At 41.6% G+C, this 20,903-nt stretch overlaps 1 protein-coding gene across 1 annotated transcript; it reads left to right on the top strand.

Moving 5' to 3' along the window:
- Nucleotides 1-2,066: 2,066 nt before the first annotated feature.
- Nucleotides 2,067-17,598, top strand: LOC110194994 (prostaglandin G/H synthase 1-like). Its single transcript, XM_078150142.1, is given in 8 exon segments — nucleotides 2,067-2,434; nucleotides 3,224-3,367; nucleotides 4,327-4,508; nucleotides 6,585-6,668; nucleotides 7,245-7,491; nucleotides 10,361-10,647; nucleotides 14,078-14,225; nucleotides 16,581-17,598. Coding segments are annotated over 8 exon segments (1,464 nt in total). The 5' UTR covers nucleotides 2,067-2,415; the 3' UTR covers nucleotides 16,934-17,598.
- The last annotated feature ends 3,305 nt before the right edge of the window (nucleotides 17,599-20,903 follow it).

The following is a 20,903-nucleotide window of genomic DNA, read 5'->3' as shown; positions in this document are numbered from 1 at the left end:
TTGCCTCTGGATACAGAGCCTTTCTGGGTACACACATTGCTGACCAATCTGTGATCACACTGATAAATTACTGTCTTGTTTGTCTGCACTGATGCTGACTTTTCTTGCAGCCCCCTTTCTTATTGCCTGTGGGTTATGGGTATAGTTCTGGGGAAAAAGTTGTCATTCACTGTAGGTCCTTATTAGATTTCTTGATCATTGTTTGGTCTGGTGTTATTTTTAAAAAACACTTTATTTATTCCAATTATATGTAAAATTTTTTTAACATTCATTTTTTTAAAAGTTGAGTTCCAAATTCTCTCCTTCCCTACCCCCTCATTGAGAAGGCAAACCATTTGGTGTAGTTATATATGTCCAGTCATGCAAAATATATTTTGATATTCATCATGTTGTGAAAGAAAACACAGACCCCCCCCAAAAAAAAAGACAACAAAAATAAAGAAAGTTAAAAAAGTGTGCTTTGATTTGCGTTCGGACTCCATCAGTTTTTTCTGTGGAAGTGCAGCATTTTTCATCATGAGTCCTTTGGAATTATGTTACATCATTGTATTGCTGAAAATAACTAAGTCATTCATAGTTGATCATTGTACAATATTGCAGTTACTATGTACACTTTTCCCTGATTCTGCTCATTTCACTTTGCATCAGTTCATGTAAATATTTCCAAGTTTTTCTGAAAGTATCACTATCAAATACCACAACTTGTTCAGCTATTCCCCACTTGATAAGCATTTCCGCAATTTTGAGTTCTCTGTAATCACAAAAAGAGCTGCTATAAATATTTTTGTACATATAGGAGATCCTCCCCCCACCTTTTTTTTTTATACCGTCTTTGGGATACAGACCCAGTAGTGGTATTGCTGGGTAAAAGGGTAGGCACAGTTTTATAGCCTTTGGGCATTCTTCCAAATTGTTCTCCAGAATTGTTGGATCAGTTCACAAGTCCATGAACGGTACGTTAGTATCCCAATTTTCCCACATCCCCTCCTACATTTTTTATCTTCTGGTGTAGTGTCTTCAGCTTTTTGTGGGAATGATTATGTGGGCATCAGGCTGCCCCCATTCAGGCAGTCATCTTGAATGTGTATGACATTGTTCTTCAACATGTTGAATTTGAGATGTCTGTGGGACATCAAGCTGGAACTGTCCAATAGGGAGTTGGAGATTCAAAACTACAACCAGACTTTCTCACTCAAGAGAAAAAGGAGGTTTGGATGTATAGATATGAGAGTCATTTGCATTAAGATGAGTTGTTGCCATGGAAGCTGATATGATGCGACCAAAAGAAGTTGGCTACTGAAAGGGTAGGGGCCCATGACAGGACCGTTGGATAAACTCATGAGTAAGGATATGATATGGGTAAGGATCTGTAAAGAAAAATAAAAACAGATTGGCCAGGCATATAAGAGACCCACAAAATATCAATGTCATGAAAACTCAGATGAGAGCATTAGTGGTCTTCCTCAGAATTGGTTCCACCAGATTCCTTGTCAGGTAGTTTGGATGCCTGAATATATGGTGGGGGGAGGTAGGTGAAATGCAGATGGTGTCAGAATGGTTTATGAGGTGGGAAGAAGGAAGGCTGGGGCCCTGGCAGATTACTCTCAGAGAGGACCAGCATTGAGTTGGGGGAGGGCAGGGGAAAATCTGGCATAATGGTTCTAGAGTCAGAGGACCTGGGTTTGAAGCCTGACCCTGCTACTTATTATTTTTGTGACACTGAGAAAATTATGTAACTTCTCTGGGCCTCAGTTTTCTTAGTTATAAAAAAAGGCAGATGGACTAGGTGCCATTTATATCCCCTCTGAGCTCTAATTGACATGATCCTATGTACATGTGTAAAGGAGGGGTGAGTGCAGCTGTGGCAATTGTCAGGGGAGAGAACATGGGGGACATACTCCCTGGCACTTTGAGTCTTCTGTGGATTGGTCACTGGTAAGAAATTGGGGATTATTTTATGGAGTACCCAGAGATGCTATTTTTTTAAAATTGTGTATCCTGTCTCCCCACAGTGAATCCCTGCTGCTATTTCCCCTGTCAACATAAAGGTGTCTGTGTGCGCTTTGGTCTAAACCGCTACCAATGTGATTGCACACGAACTGGCTACTATGGCCCCAACTGCACCACCCGTGAGTACTTCTCTCTGCGCCCCCATCCTTTATCACCTTTGCCTCCCCTCCACTCCCTTCCTGTGCTCCCTATCCTTCCTGCCCTCTTGCATCTCCACATCCCTCTAAGCCTGGGGGGAAGGCTGTCTGATGAGATTTCTGCCTCCTACACCCTCCCACACCAGCGGAGCTATGGACTAGACTCCGGGAAGCCCTACGCCCCAGTCCTTCCTTCTACCACTTCATCCTGACCCATGGTCGGTGGATCTGGAACATTATCAACTCTACCTTCTTACGAGATTTTCTCATGAAGCTTGTGCTTACAGGTACGTCTCTGCTCCAACCCCTGTCACACCTTGGAGAGATCTCCATCCATGAGTATCTATTCCTCATACCTAAAAGGAGCTAGAAGGGAACTTTGAAAATGAAGTGTTGGGATATAGAGCATAGTTTGTAATCTGAAAGATATCTCAGAACAAATTAGAAAGTTAAGACTGGAGAAATTAGAATGTTAAAACTGGAAAGGACTTTAAGACATAGACTACCAGAAAATAGAGCCAGAACGCTTGAATTCTCTACCCCAATTGACTGTCGACACTCCCTCTAACCCAAGGAGGCCAATGGGTAAGTACTGGGTCTGGAGTGACTACATTGGTGCAGGGGACAGCAGCTTTAAGGGAATTATGAATTTGGGGTGGGTCTGGGCCTTGGGTTCCAGTTAATCTGTGGAACATCAAACCAAGATGTCCTGCCTCACTAAGTCAGAGGAATTCACAGCATCTGATAAGGCTCAGCAGACATGAATACTGGAGGCAGTTTGATGTCAGATAAAGCTTTTACGAGCTAGGCTGGAGCCTTGGGGTTCCCTTGACCTCGTGTCCTCTATCTCCTCCTTCAGACTGGGGCAGTGTTCTTCGTGGAGGGGAGGGCCTCTCTTCCTTATCAGCCTGGGCAGCTTCCTGAGGTCAAGGGTTGTCTCTCTGTCCCCCTTCCCCTTTCCACTGGGTGTGCTCTGCCCACGAGGGTCCTGTCTCCTCTTCTGTGAAAAATCCCTGAGGGCAATGGCTTAAAGGCCTATATTCCTAAGTGATTGTTCTGTGCCTCTCCTCCCAAAGTTCGAGCAAACCTGATTCCCAGCCCACCTACCTACACCTCGGAACATGGCTACATCAGCTGGGAGTCCTATTCCAATCTGAGCTTCTATACTCGGGTACTACCTCCCATACCTGAAGATTGTCCCACTCCTACGGGGTTCAAAGGTAACTCTTTGGCTGGGTTGGTGGTGGTAATGATAATAACCCAGGGGCCGGTGGTAAGTGATAAGGGTCTCCTTAATCTTAGGCTATATTATGGTCATAGGATTTAGAGCTGAACAGACCCTTAGAGGTCATATAGTTCAATTCCTATATTTATAGGTGAAGAAACTGAAGGCTAGGGAGCTTACATGACTTTCTTAAGATCATATGGCCAAGAAGTAGTTGAGCCTGAGTTCAGACTCAGGTGCTTTGACCCCAAATCCAGAGTTCTTTCCGTCACATCACAATGGAGATATAGTGACTGAAAGGAAGTAGATAGTTGTTTTACCATCTTCTGCACTGGTCAAAACCTGTCTTTGTTGAGTTCTGGGTCCTGCATATTAGGGGACATTGACAGTATGGCAGACTTTCCAAGGAGGACAAACAGAATGGTGGGTCCATAACATCTGAGGATCATTTGAAGAAACTTGGAATATTTAGCCTGGAAAAGAGAAGATTTAGAAAAGACAGGATATAGTTCTTCAAGTATTTGAAGGGATAGCATATGAAAGGGAGATTAGATTTTACTTGGTCACAAGGACAAAACTAGTTGGAAAGAGCGAGATGGAGAGAGAAGGAGAAATGTTGTCATAGCAGAGGTATATTTGAATTCAGCATAATGAAAAACTCCCTAACACTCAGAATTGGTCAAAAGTGAAATGGGTCATGCCTTGAGAAGCAGTGAGTTTCCCCTTCACTGACAATTTACAAGTGGAACCTGGGTCATCTGTTGTTGAGGATGCTATAGAGAATGCTCAGGAACCATTTACTCTAGAGGACCTCTGAGGGGCTGTCCAACTCTCAGATTCTGTGATTCCCTCAAATGAGGTATTGAGGGAAGAGAAAAGACCAGGCAATGTCCTTTGGTTAGCTAGAATATGTGTACCTCCTCACCTGCCCCACCCTGGCTCCTTTCCTCGCAGGGAAGAAACAGCTGCCAGACCCAGAGCTGCTGGCCCGACGCTTCCTGATGCGGAATGAGTTTGTGCCAGATCCTCTTGGGACCAATCTTATGTTTGCCTTCTTTGCCCAGCACTTCACCTATCAGTTCTTCAAGACAGCTGAAGAGATGGGCCCTGGCTTCACCAAAGCCCTGGGCCATGGGGTGAGCCCCAACTAGGTCCTCTCCTCATTGACTCCCATTCCAGGGCCATCTTTATGGGGATACATTCCTCACAATTATGTATATGCACATAAATATTTAATATATAATATTTTATTTTTCTCCAGTTACATGTTAAAACCATTTTTTAACATTTTTTAAAAAGTTTTGAGTTCCAAATTCTATCCTTCTCTCCTTTCCTCCCTTCTCTGTCCCTCCCTGAGACAGTAAGCAATCTGATATAGGTTATACATGTGCAATCATGTAAAACATTTCCATATTAGTCATTTTATAAAAGAAGACAAAAGAAGAAAGAAAGAAAGAAAGAAAGACAGACAGACAGACAGAAAGAAAGAAAGAAAGAAAGAAAGAAAGAAAGAAAGAAAGAAAGAAAGAAAGAAAGAGCATGCTTCACTCTGCATTTAGACAATATCAGTTCTTTCTCTGGAGGCAGATTGCATGCTTCATCATGAAGACTGTAGTATTGTCTTGGATCATTTTATGGCTGAGAATAGATGTCATTCACAGTTCTTCATCATACAAGATTGCTGTTAGTGTATACAGTTCTCTTGGTTCTACTCATTTCATTCTGCATCAGTTCATGTAAGTCTTTTCAGGTTTTTATGAAATCAGGCAGCTTATTATTTCTTATAGCACAATAATACTCCATCACTATTATATACTACATCTTGTTCAGCCATTCCTCAATTAATGGGCATCCCCTTGATTTCCAATTCTTAGCCACCACATAAAGAGCTGCTGTAAATATTTTTGTACAAATAGGTCCTTTTCTTTTTTTTTCTTCATCTCTTATTAAAAACATCAGAAATTAATGGAAAGAGCTCTGTATTTTTAGTCAAAGGATCTGACTTTGCCACCTTGCGCAGTGATTTCTCTTTTTGCAGCCTTAGTTTCCTCAGTCTTAAAATGAGAGGAGTGAACTTTATCGTCAAGGTCCATTTTGGAGTGGGACTGACCTTTGGAGTTAGAAGACAGGGAGACAGGGTAATGTAGTGAGGAAGGATGGAGTTTGGCATCAGAAAACCCAAGGTTGAATCCTGGCTTTGCTCCTTCCTACTTATGTGACCTAAGCTCCCCTCTCTAGCCCTCAGTTTTCCTGTCTACAAAATGAGGTAGTTAAGGCTAGGTGGGTTTTGAGGTTCCTTTCAAGTCTCGATCTATGACCCTGCAACCTGTGCTTGTGTTGTGGCTCTCAGCCACATATTTAGAGTTGGAAGAGTTTTTCATTTTTTATTTCACAAATGAGGAAATTGAGAATTAGAGAGGGCAAGTAATTTGTCCAAGGTCACACAGGTGGGAAGTAACAGACTCTGACTCCAGCTGGATTCAGTGCTCTAAGCTATATGACCCTCGGGAAGTCACTTTATCTGTCTGAGAAGTTGCTTCATCTGTGAAATAAGCTAATAATCCTTACAAAGTGCTTACTTCTGTCAGGCAATTGTAGAAAGGACACTTTGTAGACTCTAAAATTTTATTGAAATGTGACTTGGTAGTGATGATGAGGCTAAAGGTTCCAAATACAAACAAGTGACTTTATCCTCCTCAAATTCTATTTTTATGTACATGTGTGCACATGTGTGTCAATATGAGTGTGTATGTGTGCATGTATTTATATGAGTCTACTGTGTGCACCTGTGGGTACCATGTGTATCTGCGCACACCAATGTACAGTCACATGCGCACATACATGGCCATATGCATGCGTTCATGTTTATACATGTATGTGTGTGTATGTATGCCTTTGTGCATGTGTGCACACCTATGTGCAATCTCATGCTTCCTGGAATTCCAATCATTCCAATCCATCAAAAAGCATTTAGTAATGTGTGAGGCATATTAGGCACTTGAGATACAAGATCAAAAACTCAAACCAAACTACCTAGTATGGGCCCTGTTACTTTTTATCAGATCCCTCAGGTTGGAAGAATCTCCATGGGGTCATCGACTCCAGCCCTTGCCTTGACCTTAGTGTCTGTATTTTGTCCTCACCTCCCTCCAAAACTGTAATTTCGGGGCAAGTTAAGTGAGTTCAGTGAGTCCCCTCTCTGGTCTCTTCAGGTGGACCTCGGCCACATTTATGGAGACAGCCTGGAGCGCCAGCACCAACTCCGCCTCTTTGAGGATGGAAAGCTGAAGTTTCAGGTAGTCCTGGGGTTCTGAGAAATAGATTCTGAGCACTTGCCTGCCCTGGAATGGCCAGAAGGAGGTGCAGAAGGTTTGGTATAGGATGGGGGCGGGATCAGTCTGCCAAGGTGCAAAGGGCTTCCTTTCCTTTGGATGTGCCTTGGGGGAGAGGCATTCAGCTGGGAGGTGGAGATGCCTGTTGATCCTATGGTCCCCTACCCCTCTCCACACTACCCATGAGAGTCTAGTATACAAAATGAGGAGATGGAGTGGGTTCAGGGACAGGAACAGGGGCAGGGTTGCCTGGTGGGTGAAGAGACTACATTGCAACTGATTTCAAATCTCTTCAAGGCTATCATGTGGGACAGAAATTTAAATAGTTAACAGATTTGAGCTCAGTGTAAGGTTTCTTAATCATCAGAACTGTCCAGCAATAGGACTGGCTGCCTTAGGAGATACTGAATTCCCTGCCACTGGAGAAGGTTGGAAGGCCACTGGTCAGCATTGCTCCTGAGACTCCTGCTCTAGGGAGGATGCTAGAGGAGATGAGCTCTGACCCTCCATGGATGATCAAGTCCTCTGATTCTTTTGTAGATGGTGGATGGGGAGATGTATCCACCATCAGTGGCTGAGACTCATGCGTACATGAAGTACCCTGCAGATGTGCCTGAAACTCAACAGATGGCTGTGGGCCACGAGAGGTTTGGGCAGCTCCCAGGCCTCATGGTGTTTGCTACAATCTGGCTTCGGGAACACAACCGTGTCTGTGACCTCTTGCGAGCTGAGCACCCCACCTGGAATGATGAGCAGCTCTTTCAAACGACCAGACTCATCCTCATAGGTGAGTGAAAGATCTGTCCCCGAGTCCACATTCCTCAAGACAATGCCATAGACTCTTCTCCCCAAAGTCTGCATTTGGGAGCAAACTGGTGAGTATTGGGAAACATGAAACAAAAGGTATTGGACTTGAGGTCTTTGGCAAGCAGCTAGGTCTCATTTGCCTAGATCTCTCATGCTGACGTTCTTGGTTCTGTTTTCTAACATTTTATGTGTGGAGCTCTCTTCTAGGTAGGTGTTGCAGTGGATATATCACTAGACCTGGCATCGGGAAGACCTGAGCTCATAACTGAGCTCAAAAACTTACTGGTTGTGTGACTCTGGACAAGTCACTTAACTTCTGTCTGCCTCACTTTCCTCATCTGCAAAATGGGGATCATAATAGTACTTACCTCCCAAGGTTATTGTTATGAGAATAAAATGAGAAAATATTTGTAAAGTGCTTTGAAAAACCTTAAAATGCAGTATAAATGTTAGTTATTATATAAAGCCCATTCCTTTCCCCCACTATCCTGTGTTAGCCAGGTCTGCCTCTAGGAGGCTAGGCTGGGGGACACAGTGTGGAAGGGCTTAGGATCCCAGTTGCTCCTGTTCCTCTAGGGAAATTCAAAGTTCTCCTTAACCAGGTTCTCTCTTGTCTAGCACTACATTCTCTCCACAGGGGAGTCCAGTTCACTATAGATAAGGAAGTGAATTAAATCCACTACTCTAGCTTTCCCTCTTCTAACTAATTAGTACATTTATTAAACTAATAATCTTCTTTAGTGATTATATTAATTGAATACATGTAGATTCTCATAACCTTCCATTACAAGTTAGCTGGTCATAAACATTTATCAAATGCCAACTATGTGCCAAGCATTGTGCCAAAGGGAGCAGAAAGACAAAAACACGTCCCTCAAGGAGCTCACACTCTAATTGGAGAGATAACATGAAAGTAACCAGATACATAGAAGATATGTGCAGGCTAGATGGAAGGTGGACACAATCATAAATCAGAGGACAAAGGCATAAATAGGACAAGTACTCCATACATTCAGAAGCTTCCAGAGGCTGGTACCCACACTTAGCAGCATGAGTTTTATAATAATTTATCTTATGATTGAAGAATATAATCACAAGTTCACTAAAATTTGTGAAGCATCGATTGCCATTGATATGTAAAGTAACATGTTGGACATTTGAAATAAATTCTTTGCAGATGAAAATGAGAAAAAAATCCTATCAGGTACGAATTAACCTTAAGATGTCTATCATAGCTGTTGAGCATGAGGTTTTTATACTCAAATTTAATAAGTTCTTCAAAGTTCATACCACTTCAAAATCTACCACTCTAGCTGGGAGAGGCTTCTGTGTCCCCACAAACCACCCCTGCCAGGAGAGGGTAAGGTCCTGGTGAGGAATTTCATTCTTTCTCCCAAGCTGCATAGCAGACTGTGTGAGGCCCTCCAACCATAAGCATCTTACCTGAGTTTTTTCTGACTGTTTCCCACCTGCTTGCTTCTTGGTTAGAGCAGGGAGGCAGGGATGATTCAGGGGCTGGGTATTCCTGAGGTTGGGGCTACTGTTGCCTGAATGTCAGACCATTTCCTGCTCAGCCAGCCTGAAGGGTCCCTCCCTGCCATTACTCTGGTGACCCTCTTCCCTCCCCCCCCCTTTCCCTCTGACTCACCAGTTCCTGTCCTCTTGAACAGATAGGCTTCTCTAGGGGGAAGTTATAGGATGGGGACTTGTCTCAACTAGAATTAGTATGATTCACCAGGGATGATTTGGAGGACAGGCAGGAAAAATCCAGGAGAGGAAAAGATGCAAGATAAATGGACAAGCAAGAGTTGAGTGAGCTCTGTCCATCTACCCCACCCCCTTCCCATCTTTTTCTCCTCCCTCCAGCTAAGGTCTGTATGTGTCAGGATAGTCAGTTGTATTTCATTGGTAGGAGTACTTAGGGATCAGAGACGTCAAATAACTGACTAAAGGTCACTCAGCAAACTGGATAGAGAGAAACCTGTGATTAAGATTCTCAGCACTCATTCTAGGGCTCTAAGAATTTCTTCTGTATTTGGCTGAAAAAGTGAATAGATATTAAGTAGATAGTGTAGCGTCACAAAAGAATGCTGGACTTTACAGGGGACCTATGTTTGAATCTTATGATACTTATTTCCAAATTGTATTTTATTTTTCAATTAACAATTTTTCTCCATCAACCTTCCTGCTCCACTACTAAAAAATTAAAAATAACAAAAAGAAAATCCATGTAACAAATATGCATCTTTGTCCCTTATTTCCATATCACTTGGGCAAATCCCATAACCTCTATGGATCTCAATGACCTGTCATTGTCAAAATTTGAGTGTTAGATTAGGTGCAATGCAGCTGTGACATTCTCTAATTCTACCTATGTGCCTGAGGGCACCATTTCATCTCAACTTCCTTATCAACTAAAAAAGTGCTCTGCCTTTTCTGAGACTAGGGGTTGGTTTCCCCTTGTCTGATGGCACCTGAGACCCTTGGTGAACCTGCCTTTTGAGCCTTTTTGGGAATTTGAGGGGTTAAGAGGGTCTGAGTCCCCAGATGGCATCACAGATTTGAGATTTCAGAGGTCACTTGGTCCAACCCTCTCATCTCAGAGATAAGAGCATTGAGGCCTGCCTGTCAAGGAAGTTACCTGAGGTCCCAGAGGTAGGAAGTAGCAGACCAAGGACATGAGTTCAGGCTATCTGACCCCCCAAATCTCGTACTCTCTGTGTGACATTACTTTGCCTCTCTAGACACTGCCTCATGCACGACCTAGCTCAGGTCAAGAAAGGGAGGCATGAACCATGGCTTGTTGCCTCTCTGTCCTCTGACCCTTCTGTCCTGATCGATCCCTCTAGGGGAGACCATCAAGATCGTCATCGAGGAGTATGTGCAGCACCTCAGTGGCTACTTCTTGAAGTTGAAGTTTGACCCAGAAATGCTTTTTGGAGTCCAGTTTCAGTATCAAAACCGCATCTCTGTGGAGTTCAACCATCTCTACCACTGGCACCCTCTCATGCCTGACTCGTTTGTGGTGGGACAGCAAGAATACAGCTATGAGCAGTTTGTGTTCAACACCTCCATGCTTTTGGACTATGGTGTGGAAGCCCTGGTGGAAGCCTTCTCCCGACAGAGGGCAGGCCAGGTAGGTCCCAGGACAGGTTTGGCCCCTCATTCGCACTCTCCCCCCCCACCTCTGCCATTACCAACATGGGGCAGCTGTGGAAAAAGCAATGGCAGTGGGTTCAGAAGGCTTGGCCTTGGATCCGGGCTCTGGCACAAGAAGGTACAGTTCCGGATGCAAGTGTGTTTTTTCAATCAGGAAATATTTTGTTTTACTTTTTAAAAAAATGTAGTTGATTGACAAATCAGTCATTTATTCAGTTAGCACCTCAGGAGTAGGAATTAACTCATTTTTTTGTACTTATAATATAATAATATTATTTCTCAATCATATAACATTTAGGGTGACCCATATTGTCTCATTTGATCCTCACAACACCTGTTAAGTGGGTCCTATTTATCACTATTTTTTACCTATAAGAAAACAGGCTGAGAGAGGTTATATGACTTGTTAACAGTCACACAAATGGTAAGAGGAGTCCAGCAATCTATTCACTACTGTACCAAAACTTGTTGGTGGAAGCAGGGTGGTGCAGTGGACCAAACTTTGGATTTGGAATCAGGAAGCCCCAAGTTCAAATCCTGCCTCAGATTCTTCCTAACTATGTGATCCTAGGCAAGTCACTATTTCTTGGTCAGCTTCAGCTTTCTCATCTGTAAAATGGGGGTAATACATAGCACTTGCACTTTGCAACCCATAAAGCACTATGTAGATGATAACTGTAATCACTGTTATTGGTTGGTTGATTGATTTACTAAGTGCGGGAAGATTAGCCAGCTGTTGGTTATGTAAAACCCTAAACCAGGTGCTGCCAGGCTTAACCACCAGGTGGCAGCGGGTCCCAAGTGTAGCTGTAATCCCTAGAAGCCAGTAATTCAGAACCGGTTCACGGTTCCCATAGCACAGGCAGCTGTGGTGTAGTGGCTTGACAGCTGACTTTTAGAGTCCAGTAGACCTGGGTGCAAGTCCCTTACCTGTGACCCTGGGCAAGGCACTGAACCTCTCAGTGCTCCCAGGCAACAGTAAGTTGCAGAGTCGGTGCTGATCTGTGTTGGTAGAGAGGATTTTCTCACTGGGAGTTCTTTATACCAATACAATCACAAGTCTAGTGTAAAAAAAGGTACATGTAGGGGCAGTTAAGTGGCACAGGAGATAGAGCGCTGGCCCTGGAGTCAGGAGGACCTGAGTTCAAATCCAGCCTCAGACACTTGACACTTACCAACTGAGTGACCCTGGGCAAGTCACTTAACCCCATTGCCTAGTTTAAAACAACAATAACAACAACAACAGCAACAACAACAAAACAAAGCAAAACAAAAAGGTTACATGTAGAGGAGAATAGAGAGGATTGCTCTGTAGAGATTACAATGCCACCAGCAGCAATATTCATTAGTTTATAGGACTATGGTATCATGATATTGCTCCAAATAAATAAAATACTCCTAAAATGAAATCCTGTGAAAAGAAACAAAAATATGTAGATATACCCTGAAAAATGGTAGTGTAGAAAAGGTACCGAATTTGGAGTGAGAGGACATGGGTTCAAATCCCAGCTTACTACTTATGTGTCCTTGGACAGGTCACTCTCAGGGGCCCAGAGCCTTGTCTATCAAAGGAAGGCCTTTGGATGAGGTCAAATTTTTTATTTTTGGTGAGGCAATTGGGGTTAAGTAACTTGCCTATGGTCACACAGCTAGTAAGTGTTGTGTATCTGAGGCTCGATTTGAACTCAGATCCTCCTGACTCCAGGGCTGGTGCTCTATCCACTGCGCTACCTAGCTGCCCCTGAGGTAACCTCTTAAATGCTCTCTAGCTCTTCAATAATATCATCCTAGGAAACCTGGGATGGAGTCCTTGGGCTTCCCCTCTTTGAACTTCAATTTCATCATCTGTAAAGAAGAAAAGAATAACAAATATGAAGATTAAGTGAAGTAATAATAGCCTACATTTTAATATGACTTTAGAGTTTACCAGTTGCTTTCTTTGTAACAATCCTATGAGAAAGGTAGACATACATGGAAGGGTTTGGTATACTTCAGGCCCCAAAGTGGTATATTGGTCCAAATATAAATTCTATTATTTTCCCCCAGAAATCCCCTAAATTATAACATTATTAGAGGAGAACGTATAGTGAATTCAATGGTGCAGTAGATAGATTGCTGGGCTTGGAGTCAGGAAGACTTGAGTTCAAATGTGACCTCAGATATTGACTATCTGTGTGACCCTTGGCAAGTCACTTAGCTCCTGTCTGCCTCAGTTTCCCCAACTGTAAAATGGGAGCATAATAGCACCTATCTCCCAGAGTTGTGTGGATCAAATGAGATAATATTTGTAGACTGGTTTTTTTGCAAACTTTAAGATACTATATAAATGCCAACTATTATTATTACCATTATTATTATTATTATAACCTGGATTCAATGACTAGCCTTACCACTTACTACTTGTGTGATTCTGGGCAAGCCACCTCCTTCTGAGACTCAGTTTACTCATCTGTACAGCTGAAAAGACTGAATTAGATGACCTTTTAGGTCCCTTCCAGATCTAAATCCATGATCTTCTGAAAGGTTTGGCTTTTCAAGTCTAGTCCCATGGCATTTATTGATTCCTGGCTATTTCCTCTGCAGTTAATATGCTATCACCAGGTGGATGTAGCTGATGGTTTCTGCCTTCAGGCTTCTGGCTTTGCAGTCCCGATAGCAAGGTTCCCCAAAGGTACAGGTAACTGCAAAAGAGGATGCTCTTTTCACCTCTGCTTTAAAAAAAAAATAGGAATAAAGAGTTTTGTGTAGGAAAACCACTAACACTTTTCAACTGATGAATTTATTCCTTATAATCAGTGTGATATGATGAAAGAGCCTGGAATCAGAGACAGAAGGCTCAGGTGTTCAAATCCCAGCACTACCATTTTCAGTTGATATTGGGCAAGTCCCTTAACCTTTCTCAGTTTCCCCATGTGTAGAAAGGGGAAGAGGAGGTCAGACCGTTGTTCTTTTTGTTGTCCAACCATTTCAGTCATTTCTGACTTTTCATGAACCCATTTGGAGTTTTCTTGGCAAAGATACTGGTTTGCCATTGCCTTCTCCAGCTCATTTTATAGATGAGGAACTGAAGCCAGCAGGTTTATGTGACTTGCCCAGGGTCACACAGCTAGTAAGCATCTGAGGCTGGATTTGAACTCAAGAAAAGGAATCTTCCTTACTCCAGGCTCAGCACTCTATCCACTGTGCCACTTAGCTGCCAAAATCAGACTAGATGATCCCTATGGTTCCTCCCAGTTTTAGAACTTATGAGCACTCCTACACATAGGAATAAATAGCTACAGCTGGGTGCCTTACTCACTAATCCTTAATTTTAATGAACCAGAATCATAGATCATAGATTTTTTTTTTAAAGTTTGGACATGGTTCCTTCTCTCTGGTGGTGACATGCTGTGCCTCTTCTTCCCCAGATTGGTGGGGTCAGGAACATCAACAGCAATGTGTTGTATGTGGCTGTGAGCACCATTAAGAAGTCACGAGAGCTGAGGCTGCGGTCCTTCAATGAATACCGCAAGCAGTTTGGCTTGAAACCCTACACCTCCTTTGAGGAGCTCACAGGTCAGTGACACCCCACTTGGCTTCTCCCAGCCTCTGACCCCATGTTTCTTGTCTGGGAAGAAGGAGACATCATATTATGGGCTGGGCATTGGAACAAATTGAGGGAGAAGGAGGCTGCGGGAATAAGGATAAATTATAACAGTAATAATACTAATAATTGCAAGATTTCAAGGATCCTTTCTTGTTTGGGAGGGATAGGGAGAAGTGCTAGCCTCTATACTTTGGTATATAGTAAATGGTCTTCCTGAGCTTCTGTGGCATAATTTTGATCACCTTTACTTAGGTGGGCTGTTTTTTGCTGGGAACAAAATTGAAGGCTTTTCAACTTGGTGTGGGACCTACAGATACTTGTGTCTTAGGGGCTTGGACTTTGGGTCCTCAGGGTCACCTTCAAATACAGTGAAGCCTCAAAAGGAAGGCTTTAGAAGGGGCATATTACTATTACTTCCTCCTCCTCCTCCTCCTCCTCCTCCTCCTCCTCCTCCTTCTCCTCATCCTACTACTATTACTACTACTGCTGTTGCTACTACTACTACTACTACTACTACTACTACTACTTACTACTACTGCTGCTGTTGCTGCTGCCACTATTACTACTACTACTACTGCTACTACTAATCTGTTCCATTTGTCTAGCATGGGGGCTGCATGCAACTGCTACTAGGACTCACTGAAACAGGGTACCTGACCTTTCGTGTTCTGTAATATAGCCATCTGCTTGTATGCCAAATTCATTGCCAAAGATGTCTGGATGCCCCTCAGGGTGGGCTCCCCATTCTCATCTTTAATGGCTCATCACCTTCATCCTGGCTACATCTGGGACATGTCTTTTTTGAGCTGGAGCCTAAGGTTCCTCTCCTAAGAGAGGAGTGGAAGTAAAAGAGGTACTGAAAGTATCAAGATGAATTGGGAATAGGCAAGGTAATTTATTCATATTTGAAGAAAGTCATGATAAACAAAAGAGAATCATAAGTGAACACTGTAGAATGACCAGAACAGAATTCAGAAGCTTATGCGAGAAGATAGCGTTCAAGCCTCATTGGGATATAGAACAATTTTTGAAAGATTGCTAATTAGCTGTGTTGCATTTCACTTGTGTTGACATATTTAGTTTTTAGCTCTTGGTCTGTCCTTGAGCCATGGCCTTGGGAATCCAAAGTAGCTTGGATGCTTAATGATGTAAGCATTTTGTACACTCTTATTTTGTCATTTAATGCATGGTCTGATATAGGAGTTGCCCAGTGTGGGTTCTGAGTCCAACTCAACTTTGCTGATCTTTGAACAGACTGGGGTATCACAAAATACAGACTGCTACTGTCCTTATCCTTTTCTTTATCCTTTCTCTTTTGTCTCTTTAGCTCCTGGTAGCTCTAGTTTTCTTTGTTGTAGTTTTAAAATAAAATTCATTTGTAGAGATTCAATTTCTAACTATTGATACATTTGTTAGATGATAGATTTCAAGAACTTCCTAGATACTATTCCTGAAAACAAGCATTTCTTTGCTTATCTGTTGCGTATAGTGTGTTTCCCCCCCAAAATTCCATGCCCCAGTTGGGCATTTGATCCCAGTCCTAGCCTAATACTCTTGTGTTAAAGGAAGGGCTGATGTTGTCCGTGTTTTTGAAAAGAAGAAACTAAGTCTCATATACAGGTCACAGGCTCATAGAGCCATAGATTTAGAGCTGGAAGGGTCCTTAGATGCCATTGAGTCCAACCCTTTTATTTTACAAATGAGGAAACTAAGACACATAGAGGTTAGATGACTTGCCCAGAGTCACAGTTAGTGAATGTCTGAAGCAGGATTTGAACCCAGGTCTTCCTGACTCCAAAGCCCAAGCTGTAGCTACTATGGTGTGCTACCTCTATATTGAGTGCCTTGCCCAATATTACATGTCTCAGAAGTGAGAAATCTAAGATGATGATGATAATGATGATACTAAAAATAATAATTTACACTTACATAGCACTTTAAGGTTTACAAAGTGCTGTATCTTAGCTTATCTTAGACTTATCATCTCACTTGATTCCCTGAAACAACTCTGTGAGGCAGGAGCTATGATTATTTTCATTATACAGATGAGGGAATGGACTGAGTGGTTAAGTGGCTTTCTCAGATTCCTACAGCTACTATGTATCTGAGGTAGAATTCAGATCTTTAACTCCAGGTCTGACACTCTACTCACTACTCCACCAAATTGTCTGATCCCAAGTCTGCTGTTCTTTCTCATATACCACACTGCCTCTAAGGGTGAACAGGGAAAGTTACTTCCCAATGTTGCCCTGGGCATATGCCTTTTTATTTCCAAAATATGGGGAGGAGCTGATCTGATCTGTTTCCTCCTTTCCTCTTTGTAGGAGAGAAGCAGAATTCAGCAGAGCTGGAGAAGCTGTATGGAGACATTGATGCCTTGGAGTTCTACCCAGGCTTACTTCTAGAGAAATCTCTGCCTAATTCTATCTTTGGGGAGAGCATGGTGGAGATTGGGGCCCCTTTCTCCTTCAAAGGGCTCTTGGGGAACCCCATATGTTCTCCTGAGTACTGGAAGCCAAGCACATTTGGTGGTGAGACTGGCTTCAATATTGTCAAGACAGCCACGTTGCAGAAGCTAGTTTGTCTCAATGTCCAAGTATGTCCCTATGTTTCATTCCATGTGCCTGACTCAGTCCAAGCAGACAAGTAAAGGTTGAGGCCATCTACTGAGCTGTGAGAGAAGCATTGGTATTTCAGTATGCTGTCTGTGGTTCCTGCTTTGCAATCAGGAATATGGGTTCTTGGTTTTATGTTCCAGAGTGTTGGGTCTTTAGTTAGTTGTCCCAAATGTTCTGGAGCACTGCACTCTTCACTAGCATTCCAGAGTGTTGGATTTCTTGGTTAGTCCTTTAGAGCTTTGGTTTCTGATAGACATTCCTGAATATTGACTGGCTTTCTGGAACCCCCACATCCTAATGTGGTTCTCTAAGGCACTGATTTCCTCTGTCTTCTCCAAATGAATCACTAAGAGAACTTTGCTCACCTAGGGAAGGACTCTTCCATGAACTCAGGGCCCAGGGAAATGCCATGGGCCTCAGATGTGGGGTGGAGTTGCTGGAGAGAAAGGGGGAGGTGGGATCCCTTCATGGCCCCCATGCCCAGTCTAGTGTGTTTGCATTGTAGATTTCTGGGGGACTGTGTGTTGGTGATAGCTACCATGGATGGGCAGAAGGAACAACTGACATGTACTTCCATGACAGTACTGCCTCTTCCCTGGCCCTGGATTTCCCAAGAGGCTTTGAGTCCTCAGCTGAGGCTAATAAATGATATTTTTTAAAAAATCATTATTTATTTTTAGCATTCATTTAAAACATTAATTCCTGAATTCTCTTCTTCTCTCTCCTCCTCCTACCCATTGTGAAATCATGCAAATTAGATTTCCACGTTAGCCATGTTGCAAAAACAAAAAAAAAACCAATAAAAATAAAGTGAAGAAATTATGTTTCAATCTTCTTTCAGATTCTGTTGGTTCTTTCACTGGAGGTAGATATATATATTTTTTGTCAGAAGTCCTTTACTGAATATAATTTATGTTACATTATGGTCTGAAAAAGATGCATGTAATATTTCTGCTTTTCTGTATTTGTTTGTTTTATTGCCGTAATACATGGTTAATTTTTGTGAAGGTGCCATGTACATCTGAGAGAATGATATACTCCTTTCTGTTTCCCTTCAATTTTCTTCAAAGGTCTATAAAGGGGTGGGGAACCTAAGCCTTGAAATCCCATGTGGCCTTCTAGGTCCTTGGGTGTGGCCTTTTTACTGAATCCAAGTTTTGTAGAACAAATCCTTTTAATTAGGGGATTTGTTCTGTAAAGTTTGGATTCGGTCAAAGGGCTGCACCAAAGGCCCTGGTCTATCATATAACACTTTTCTAATATTCTGTTCTTCTCCTTAACTTCTTTCTTATTTATTTCATGGTTAGATCTATCTAGTTCTGAGACAGAAATGTTGACATCCACCACTAGTATACTTTTACAATCTATTTACTCCTATAATTCATTTAACTTTTCATTTAAGAATTTGGTGCATATATGTTTATTACTGATATTACTTCATTGTTATTGTACCTTTTAGCAAAATATAGTTTCCCTGCTTATCTCTTTTAATTATGTCTATTTTTGCTTTTGCTTTGTCTAAGTTCATGATTATTACCCCTCAGGTCTGCTTGACTCCAGGCCTGGCATTCTATCCACTGTACCATCTAGCTGGCCCAGTTATTATTGTTTAGTTGTTTCAGTCATATCTGACTCTTTGTGACCCCATTTGAGGATTTCTTGGCAAAGATACTGAAGTGGATTCTCGTTTCCTTCTCCAGTTCATTTTACAGATGAGGAAACTGAGGCAAACAGGGTCAAGTGACTTGCCCAGGGTCATATGGCTAATAAGTGTCTGAGGTCAGATTTGAACTCAAGAAGATAAGTCTTCTTGACTCCAGGCCTGCCACTCTTTCCACTGCACCCCCAGTTGCCCCCTCCCACAGTTGCAATTACTGTTTATTTCCCTCCATCCTATTTTACCCTATTTATCCTTCTCTCTCTCTCTCTCTCTTTTATCCTGTCCCTTCTCAAGTCTGTTTTGCTTCTGACCAATACCTGCCTTAATATACCCTTCCTTCTCTTATTCTCTTCCCCCCATACTTCCCTGTTGGGCAAGATACATTTCTCTACCCATCTGAGTGTGTATGTTATTCCCTCTTTGAGCCAATTCCAATGAGACAAAGGTTCAAGCTTATCTCTCCCCACTCCCCATTTTTTAAGATCTTCCCAACATAATCAACTCATTCATGTGCCGTCTGTCTCTGTCTAACTGTCCTAATAATTATACAGTTCTGAGGAGTTACATCTTCCCATATAGGAAGGTAAACAGTATAACATTACTGAGTTCCTTATGATTTCTCTTTTATGTTTACTTTTTATTCTCCTCTCGAGTCTTGTGTTTGAATGTCAAATTTTCTATTCAGCTTTGATCTTTTCATTAGGCGTACTTGAAAGTTCTTAGTTTTTCTGGTAGGTTATTCTTGGTTGTAATCTTAACTCCTTTGACTTCCAGAATATCACATTCTAAGCCCTCTCCTTCTTTAATGTGGATGCTGCTAAATCTTGTATCATCTTGAATGGTTTTATTTCATCTGCTTGCAACATTTTCTTCTTGATATGGGAGCTCTGGAATTTTCTTTTCTTTTTTTTTGTACCTAATAGTATTTTATTTTTTCCAAATACATGTAAAGATAGTTTTCAACATTTATTTTTATACATTTTTGAGTCCCAAATTTTTCTCCCTTCCTACCTTTCTTCTCTCCCCCCTCTCCAAGAAAGCAAGCACTCTGATATAGGTTATTAAACATTTCCACATTAGTCGTGTTGTGAAAGAGTAATCAGAACAAAAGAAAAAACCATAAGAAAGAAAAAAAACAAACCAAAAACAAACAAACAAAAAAAGAAAATAGTATGCTTCAAACTGCATTCAGACTCCATAATTCTTTCTCTGGATGAGTATAGTGTTTTCCATCATGAATCTTTTGGAATTCTCTTGCATCATTGTATGACTGAGATGATCATAGTTGATCACATAAAGTTGCTGTTACTGTGTACAATCTTCTCCTGGTTCTGCTCATTTCACTCAGAATCAGTTCATGTAAATCTTTCTAGTTTTTTTTCCTGAAATCCACCTGCTTATCATTTCTTATAGCACAATAATATTCCAATACATTCCTATACCACAACTTGTTCAATCATTCTCTAATTGATGGGTACCCCATCAGTTTCCAATTCTTTGCCACTGAAAAAACAGCTGCTATGAATATTTTTGTACATGTGGGTCCTTTCTCCTTTTTGTGATCTCTTTGGGATACAGACCAAATACTTGTATTGCTGGATCAAAGGGTATGCACAGTTTTATAGCCCTTTGGGCATCGTTCTAAATTGGAGCTCTGGAATTTTGCTGTAATATTCCAGGGAGCTTTCATTTTTATTTTGGGATCTTTTTCAAGAAGTGATTGGTGGAGTTTTTCAATTTCTATTTTATCCTCTGGTTCTAGGATATCAGGGCATTTTTCTATGATGTTCTTAAAATATTACATCTAAGCTCTTTTTTATTATAGCTTTCAGGTAGTCCAATAATTCTTAAATTATCTCTCCTCCAACTGTTTTTCATGTCAGTTGTTTTTCCAATGAAATTTTATACATTTTCTTCTATTTTTCATTCATTTGACTTCGTTTGATTGTTTTTTGATGTCTCATGGTGTCATTAGCTTCCGCTTGCCCAATTCTAATTTTTAAGAAATTATTTTCTTCCACAAGATTTTGTTACCTCTTTTTCATTCAGCTAATTCTACTTTTTAAGGAGTCCTTTTATTTAGTGAATTTTTGTATCTTTTTTTCCATTTGGCCAATTCTGTTTTTTAAGGTGTTGTTTTCTTGAATTTTTTTTGTGCCTCTTTTAGCAAACTGGTGACTCTCTTTTCATAATTTTCTTGCCATCAATCCTATTGTTTCCCCCATTTTTTCCTATACCTTTCTTATTTGATTTTTAAAATCTTTTTGGACCTCTATCAGGAATTCTTGGTGGGCTTGAGCCCAATTTACAGTGTTTTTCTTCTTTAAGTCTTTGCTTTTTGACATACTCTTCTTCTGCATTTGTGTCAT

The sequence above is a fragment of the Phascolarctos cinereus genome, unplaced genomic scaffold (assembly GCF_003287225.1).
Source record: "Phascolarctos cinereus isolate Bilbo 61053 unplaced genomic scaffold, phaCin_HiC Scaffold_2;HRSCAF=192, whole genome shotgun sequence".
Taxonomy (NCBI): Eukaryota; Metazoa; Chordata; class Mammalia; order Diprotodontia; family Phascolarctidae; genus Phascolarctos; species Phascolarctos cinereus.
This window is presented reverse-complemented; position numbering and strand designations above follow the sequence as displayed.